This window comes from Pongo abelii, chromosome 10 (genome assembly GCF_028885655.2).
Source record: "Pongo abelii isolate AG06213 chromosome 10, NHGRI_mPonAbe1-v2.0_pri, whole genome shotgun sequence".
Lineage (NCBI taxonomy): Eukaryota > Metazoa > Chordata > Mammalia > Primates > Hominidae > Pongo > Pongo abelii.
This window is the reverse complement of record NC_071995.2, coordinates 13,363,996-13,371,934: the sequence shown is the minus strand read 5'-3', so window position 1 is coordinate 13,371,934 and position 7,939 is coordinate 13,363,996. Positions and strand designations below refer to the sequence as shown.

Here is a 7,939-nt window from a genome sequence, read left to right as displayed (position 1 = left end):
TAGCTATGGAAGTTTTCTTTATTGATTACTTAATGTGTAACAATAATTGGCATCTTTTTCACACATTACAAAAAATTATACTTGGCTCAGTATGCAACCTTTTAAGCATAGCCATATTATTTAACAAAAGAGGGGAAAAACCTATTCTACCCAATACAGCATTTACAAATGCACAAAACATGCCACTTTGGCTTGTATATTGTCTAGATTAAAAAAAATCTTTTAACATAAATAAGTTAGTATAATTTTTCAGTGTTTTTACAGAGTTATGTACACAGGTACACTTCAAATGGTTTTTCCATACACAGGCAATGAAATACTGTTTAAAGATGTAGTATCCATTTCACTTATCCTACAAGTGTGCTTTTCTCTACATGAACCTTCCTTTAAAAATAACACTTTCCTTTGGATAAACGGACAGAGTAAGCTTTAAATTAAAAAATATTTCATTTTTTAATGTGAAGTTACTTACAGATCTTTAAAAATATCGAGGGATTTAGAATTATTTTGACTGTGTTTACACAGCCCGAAGTGAAAAGAAAATGAGGAAATTTTGTCAACAAATTTAATAAAAGCAGATGGTCAATTCTTAACATTCAAAACTCCCAAGCACCTCGGATTTTTGCCCCAAACTACCTGGAGTGATTACCATTCTGCTGAGTAATTAACTGGTAAATTCCAACTTTAAGAGAGACTGGGGAGGGCAGTGAGGATAGGTTTCTGTTGCTTTTTTAAAAAAGCCATATGCAGCTATCTAACAAACTTTAGACAGCTTGGGAGATCACCAGATCTCCCAAATGAGAATAAACTTCTTGTAAAAATAAATAGCAATTATCTTTAGCCAGTGTTCAAATTTTTGTGATTTTTTTAAATGAAGTATCAGCTGTCTCTGAAAGGGACATTACATCTTTAAAGAAAATAATTCAAACCCTTCCCCAAAATTGCTTCTCTTCATGCAAGTCAAATATTTATCTACTTGCTGTAAATCAAAGCAAGCTCTTCATACCCCGCTCACGTCAGTTCCTCAGCCCCACCCTGCCCTCCCTTCCCCAGTTTATGTGCTACATGAAAGGTACAAACTATATACACAGGTAGTACAATGAAGCAAATAAGGAAAGACCTAATTGCATAATGCTACATCCAACGCTTTTAGAGGCAGATCATTTAAGAGTGCCTACAATTTTAGTGTTATTGTATTGTTGTTTTTCAGTGCTTATACAGGATGTCCATTCCATGAAGTCAGCGATATGTATTTTTAAATTTTTCATGTATATCTTCCTTGCTTCATCAAGCAGTGATGTATCTGATAAACAAGGAAACATATTCTTAATTCTGCAAAAGAAAACAAAACAGAAGAATTAAAGGAAGAGCACTAGATTAACGTCACCACTAGAGTACAGGAATTATTTTGTCACTATGTTAGCTTGGAAATACTTGATGGGGAAAAAAGTTTGATGACTACAGTCATCTCCACCTAACATTCTCTTAACTGGATTTTTTTTCCTTTCCTCTGTGCTGTGTTCTTTTGTCTAGAGCAGTAGTTCTTAACAGTGGGCAATGTTGCCCCCGCCCCACAGGGAACATTTGGCAACGTCTGGAGACATTTTAGGTTGTCACACTGGGGGAGGAGGATGCTGCTGGCATCTAGTGTGAGAAGCCAGGGATAATTCCAAACAATCTAAAACACACAGGACAGCCTCCTACAACAAAGAATTATTCGGCCCAAAATGTCATTAGTGCAGAGGTTGAGAAACCCTACTCTAAAGAATCTAGGTCAAAGACAAGTGAGAAATAAATACGATAATTAGGAAACTGTAATACTTACGGGTAAAAATTTTCTAAATTTAAAAAAATTTTTAATTTTTTTCTCTACTCCTGTGACAGATTAAATTTTCTAAATTTGAAAAATGATTGGGAATAAAAATTATAAAGGCTTTCCAGAAGAAAATTTTATTAACATCATGTTCAAAATATTCTAATTCCTTATTCATATGCAGAAAATACTCATGAATACTTTTGAATAGGTTCTTACTAATATTTCTAGTATTCTTATTTTCTAAAGCAATATTACTAAATGCTACAAATGCCTCATTGCATGTCAGAACCAGGCCAGATCAAAATCCAGGTCTGATTCTCGTGGCTCATCTGATGAGCTAGGACACAAGTCACAAACCAACAAGGGCTGCGCGTGTTAAGGTTGCTTCAGGAAAATTTTCACCTCATTTTCCCACTTCATATGGTGCTATAAAATAGAGGCTCTATAGTGCCGTTTTGTATAAGCGCTGAAAAAGATAAGATATGTGAAGTCACATATACAATTTAAAGAAACAACAAACCTGAATCTCACCTTAATCCCTGTTACTTTAAAATTTTTATAACTGAGGATTTAAAAAGTTAACATCAATATTTATTAAGATCGCCTCATATGCTAAACTACGTGTGTGCTTTAGAAAATAAAGAGGTCACAGTCTTGGTCTAAAAGAACCTAATAAACTATTAATATATGTAGTTTATTATGAATAACCAACCCATGTACATTTGGGGACTGAATTATTCAAATTAGCTATTTACAGTGATCAGATTCTTGTGCATGGAAAAATCTCCACTTCCTATGTGCTGGGCTGACCTACGGTCACCAGTCTTGATATTTACTACCCATTTCCCCTACAAATATCCAAATCACCCTGTTACGGCACAATTAGCATACATACACTGGCTGACGTGTTCCTGGATTGCTTACTGACAAGAGTTAATTTAACTTCTGCTTTGCAACTTCAGTGTTACCAGAAATTCTGTAGAAACTTTAGTAACTTTTTTATCTTTCCATTTGGTTTTTGCAAATACTGGTTCCTTCTCTCTCCAAACTTAAGAGACAACAGGGAAAGTGACAGTTTATTAAAATGTCAAAGAACACAACATACCACCCTATTCACATCTCTAATCCCTTGCATAACCAAAGGTGAGCAATTTCTACCAAACATTCCCTCTCAGAATTGAAACTTAATCATGTATTTGCCATTTTCACATGTATGGCTCAAAATCTGTTACCGACTCAAGCTGAACCTCTAGGAAATTAATTCTCATTAAGTCGGACTGAGGGAGTACCCTAGTTCTTGTTCGGATGGGCAAAGAACCTATTGTTCCCAACACGTTTTAGTGGGACTCACAGGGAAAGGACCTTCCTACCCGATGGGGCCTGGGTTACAAGTAGCTGCTCTGGTCTACTGTTTGAAGAGAAAGTATCTCTGGGCATAGAAACTCTGAGGAATTACCGTATCCCCAGCCTTCCCCATTGCTACTTTTTTGACCTCACGAAGTATAAACAAAACAAAACCCCACAAGCTTTTAATTTGCCAGCAACCAGTAAGATCAGGTATCGTGAGGTCTGAAGGCCCCGGGTTCCATTGCGTGCTCCTTTAGTGATCAACCCACCGAGCTGTTTACGTTTGACGTCTTCTGAGGCCAGGCTTCTTGGGCGTCTGCTCCACAGAACCGGCATTTGGGGAACCGTCTGAAACATTTTCTTCTGTTCTGTTGGCTCTTTTGTTTTGAGTAGAAGAATCTAAGAGTAGGGGAAATTTTTAAAAAGAACACACAATCTTTATTAGAAAAAACAATGGCTGGCAGAAGTTGGCCCCATAGTCAGGGGATGAAAAACCCACTACCTCCACCCACAATCCTGGATCCGTCATCCCCAGTGGCCTTTAAGGGCACAAAATGAGGTTGTTTTCAAAAAACAGAAAGTGCATTCTCCACCCCAGAGCTCTCTCCCTAGCCAGGAGGCGGACCGTTGATAAACATCCCAACTTTGTCACATATCTAGGGGTTGCTAGTGAGAGGGACCGCGATGTCTTAAGTTAGGGAAATTATCGGATCTTACCATCTCCAGTTTCTGACTTAAAAGTCACAAACAGACAAGCAGTGGGCCAGGTAGCACTGAACACCTAAGACCAATAAAGTTCGCTCTCCCAAAGCTAAATCAGAATACGCCGAAAAGCAAGCTAAGGTTAACACTCTCCAGCAGGCAAAGCGGGGCCCCAGACACATTCTGTGGTTGGGAAGGGGTCATTACCGTCGGTTGCAGGTCGCTTCCTTATTCCTGCGCACTGCTCCGCTAACCCCGTCTGGCTGTCCGACGGATCAGTCTTTGGGTCCACCAAATGCGTGTCCTCAGAGTTAGCCGGAGCCCCAATTAAAGGCGCCGCCGGGCGGCTCCCGCTGACATCCTGGCTCTCCTGCGCCGGCACCTTGCAGGCGCCTTTGGGGGGCCGCGGAGGTCTGTAGTAGAACTCGGGCAAGCTGCCCTTCTCCACCTCTTGCCACTCGTACTTGCCCTCTAAGGGTTTGTGATTCTGAAAATCGAAATTCCACTTGCGCTGGCTCGCCTCTTCCATGTCTCTGCAGTGCTTCTCCAAGTCCCGGGTTAACTCTTCGTGGTCCACCGGGCCGAAGAGGTTCCTGCAGGCCGAGGGCTTGGGGTGCTCCGCCTGCCTGGCGTCCATCCGCTCCAGGCTAGGGCTCCCGTTAGACACTCGCACGTTTGACATCTTTCTCCCGGGTCTGCACGACCGCCTCTCTCGCACTCTCAAAACAAACAAACAAACAAAACCGAACAAAACAAAACGCCCCTACGCAGCCCGAACCCCTCTCGGAAGCCCAGCGACTGCCCCGGAGCCAAAAGACACACACCCCGACGAGCCACGGCCCGAGCTCTAGGAGCGCGCAGGGGCTGCGGGGAAGCCCCGGCCCGGCCGCCGAGAGTCTCCGCTGATCAAATGGACTGGCGAGCGGGAGGGCGGGGAGGGGAGGGGACCAGGCAAGCGGTGAGGGTGGCAAAGCCCGTCCGAGTCCAGGCGGGTGCAAGCCCGCGGGTCCCGCGAACCCAGCCGCTCTCCAAACCTTGCCGGCGTCGGAGTCGCAGAGCCGTGAGCAAGCGGGGACAGGGGAGGGGGAGAAAAACACCCCGAAAAGACGAGCCCCCTTTTTTTAGTGGCCCAATATGGCGGTGGAAAGGAGGCTGACGAAGAAGAAAATGATTGACACGGCGAGTCTATTTAAACAGAGGAGGAGATCTATTGGTTGCGGCGCCGGGAGCCGCCCCGCCGAGGCTGGCGAGCGCGGCCTTAAGGTGGCCCCGGCGCGGTTCCGCCGCCTCCCCGCGTTCCCGAGCGCGCCGCGGGAGATTGGCTGGTCGCGTGACTGCTGGAGGGGTACTGCTGCCAACAAACCTGCTCAGGCTGGCCTCAGAGAAATTAAAATTAAGACAAACAAACTAGCCAAACGGCCGGGAACCTGGGGCGGGGCCTGGGGTTCGGGGCCCGGCGCTGCTCTGGCGGGTTCGCAGCGGCGCCTAAGCCCCGACCTCCCTCCCGCTCCTCGCCTGGGAAGCCGGGGCCTGGACCAGAGACCGCGAAGGTCGCCGGCAGCTCGCTGGGAGCCGGGGTGGCGAGCTGCCCCCAGCTCGGCCCTCCCCAGTGGCCCCCACCTCGTGGTCTGCCGGGGAGGCCGCGGAGCGTTTGCTGGAGGGCTAGGCGCCCCCCCCCCCCCCCGCCGGCGTGCCTTTGCTGGGGGCTGGTGGAGGCGGTGGGCAATGGTTCGCTCAGCCTTAACCCAGAAGTTTCTGCCATCCCTGGGGAGGCTGGGGACCTAGGGAAGAAGCCAAGGCGAACGTCTTTCTTTTAGAAATTAGCCAGGAGTAGACGCGGCACTTAATCATGAACTCAAGCTCTCCCTCAATGAAAATAAGAAAGGAACTCAAGATAAAAAAAAAAAAAAAGTCGAGTAGTCTCTCAAGTCCCTTAATAAACTTTGTAGCTGTCTCAGACACGTTTAGTTTTGAAAAACGAGGGTACACCTCTGGCCCAGGATCTTCCTTCCCAAGCACAGTTAAGGCCATGGACATTGGCTGCATGTGGGAACTCGTCTCTTTCTACTTTTCTGTTCTTTCCCGGGATTGTAGCAGTTTCCTCTACCTGAGTCCAGCCGCCAAATACAACAGCTCCTTCCTTCCTCCACCCTTCTCTCTCACCAGATTTCACTGCTCCAACAAACTCAGAACAATATTCAGATGCTAGTGAATGCTTTCAGAGGGCTGAAGGGTGAAAATACTCCCCTCGGGGTCAAACTCTAGATGATGAAATGATTTTTAAAACCACCACAACCATGTCCTAACGTCCGATATTAGTATTCCGGCGTTTCTCTTCTCCCTTTTGCAACTGGAAATTTCTCTCAGTGTGGGCTTGAGCACCGTGGTGGAAGGTAAAATAGGACGATGAGCAGGGCTGCCCTGAGACAAAGCTCAGTGGATCTTCAACTGCTCCCCACCCCCATGCCCAGTACCCATCATCTTGGTTTGAGCCAAAGTTAATGCATTTTACTGGAAACCAACCTTCCGTTCTAATATTACACAGCAGCAAAGTTTTCTTAAGCACCTATGCTACAGATGAGCTTGATGTGTAGCTTGTTTTCTTAGCCACATCTTGTTTGTCCACTTTGTGTGCCTACCTCATCTCATACGCTCCAGAATGTGACAACTGGAAGGGACCCTCGGGACCCTGTGGTTTAACCCTCTCCTTTTTACCACGGAGGAAATTGAGACTCAGAGAGGTTTCCTGTCCAGGGACATGCATTCGGTTGGTACCGGAGTCAGGACTAGATGCAGGTCTCCTAACACTCAGGTTGGTTCATTTTCTGTTCCTTTCCTTCCTAATGGTTCTCACTGGTTCAGGGTTTTGTCTGAGTTTGATTGTGCTGTAGTCTGCAGGTCCTGCTGTCTTACAAGTGACTGAAAATGGCTCCTTCCCAGGCCCTGGGTTGCCTGCAGATGTTTCCTTGATGTGGCCTGTGGTCACTGATATTTAAATGCAGCTGTCTTGAGCCTGTGGTATCACAATCCACTAGTTCAACTAAAATATAGACTCTGGAAGGACAGGGGTTGATACCCAGAGAACAGTAAAGGGGGCAGTGCCCAGACCTAGTTTTCAAGTCAGGACTTCCTACCTAACTGACAGAAAAGAATTCACCTAGGATCAAGCAAGAGGTCTCATCCTCTTTAGTTTTTCTAGTTTTAAGGCTGTCAATTTATTGGACTGCAGACTGGGGAAGAAGGGACAGGAAAATTAGGGTAGGCCTCCCTACCATAATTTATACCTTACCCTAGAAATTAGATAATTGTCCAAATTTTAAAACAATTGCTAGACAACACAGGAACTCTATATATGTGCATCTATCCATATGCATAAACACCCAAACTACCACACGTATGTAAATGGAGACATTCTAGAGTATTTCACCTTGCCACAGAAGTTTGATTTTACTCATGGAATTCATGTCTTATATGGAAGTAGAAAATAAACACTTCGATCCCCTTCACATGCTGAATCTTTCAACTAATATGTAGGAGCACCATTTTGTCGCTTTGTTGTTGTTGTTGTTGTTGTTAATCTCGAAAAGTAAGCAAGTCACAGTCATGCCACCTTAAGAAGTCTGGCTGCCAGCAGAAAGGCTGTGCTTACATCGACCTCACAATGATCTAAAGTGTTTTGTTTACAGTCAAGGCACCGGAGATCTGTACAGCAAATAATGAGAACGCAGGCGTCTGCTGTAGTAGCGACGAAGCGTGAAAAAAAATACTATGGAGTCCCTGAAGGAACAGGGAGCGTAGAGATCAGAGCGCCATCCTCCTGCAAAGTGGGCAGCTGCAAGCGAGTAAGCCAGGGGGAAATTTTTCAGATAAACAGTGTTAAAGGTGGACCCTGGTAGAAGACGGAAAGCTCTGCACTGCACTGCTCTAAAGTGAGCTGTTTCCCCAAGACCCCCAGTCCTGCGTGATGTTTTGGTTGCCATTTTCACTACTGTTTTCCTACTTAGGGCTGAGAAGCGTCCCATAAGCCATCCCAGATTTCTGTAATCTTCACCAGCTGAGGAGAGAGGCAAAGAC

The 7,939-nt window shown here is 45.3% G+C and overlaps 1 protein-coding gene across 1 annotated transcript; it reads right to left on the bottom strand.

The window, feature by feature from the left end:
- CDKN1B (cyclin dependent kinase inhibitor 1B) lies at positions 1–7,939 on the bottom strand. Its single transcript, XM_002822952.5, has 3 exons — positions 4,073–7,939; positions 3,433–3,562; positions 1–1,332 (listed from the first exon to the last, which is right to left on the bottom strand). The coding sequence occupies exons 1-2, from the start codon at positions 4,545–4,547 to the stop codon at positions 3,441–3,443; spliced, it is 597 nt and encodes a 198-aa protein (XP_002822998.1). The 5' UTR covers positions 4,548–7,939; the 3' UTR covers positions 1–1,332; positions 3,433–3,440.

Excerpts from the sequence above, each read along its gene's own strand:
- CDKN1B (XM_002822952.5), bottom strand. The coding sequence starts at position 4,547 with ATGTCAAACGTGCGAGTGTCTAACGGGAGCCCTAGCCTGGAGCGGATG. Across the intron at positions 3,563-4,072 it reads GAAGCGACCTGCAACCGACG|ATTCTTCTACTCAAAACAAA; the intron begins GTAATGACCCCT and ends CCCTACTCTTAG.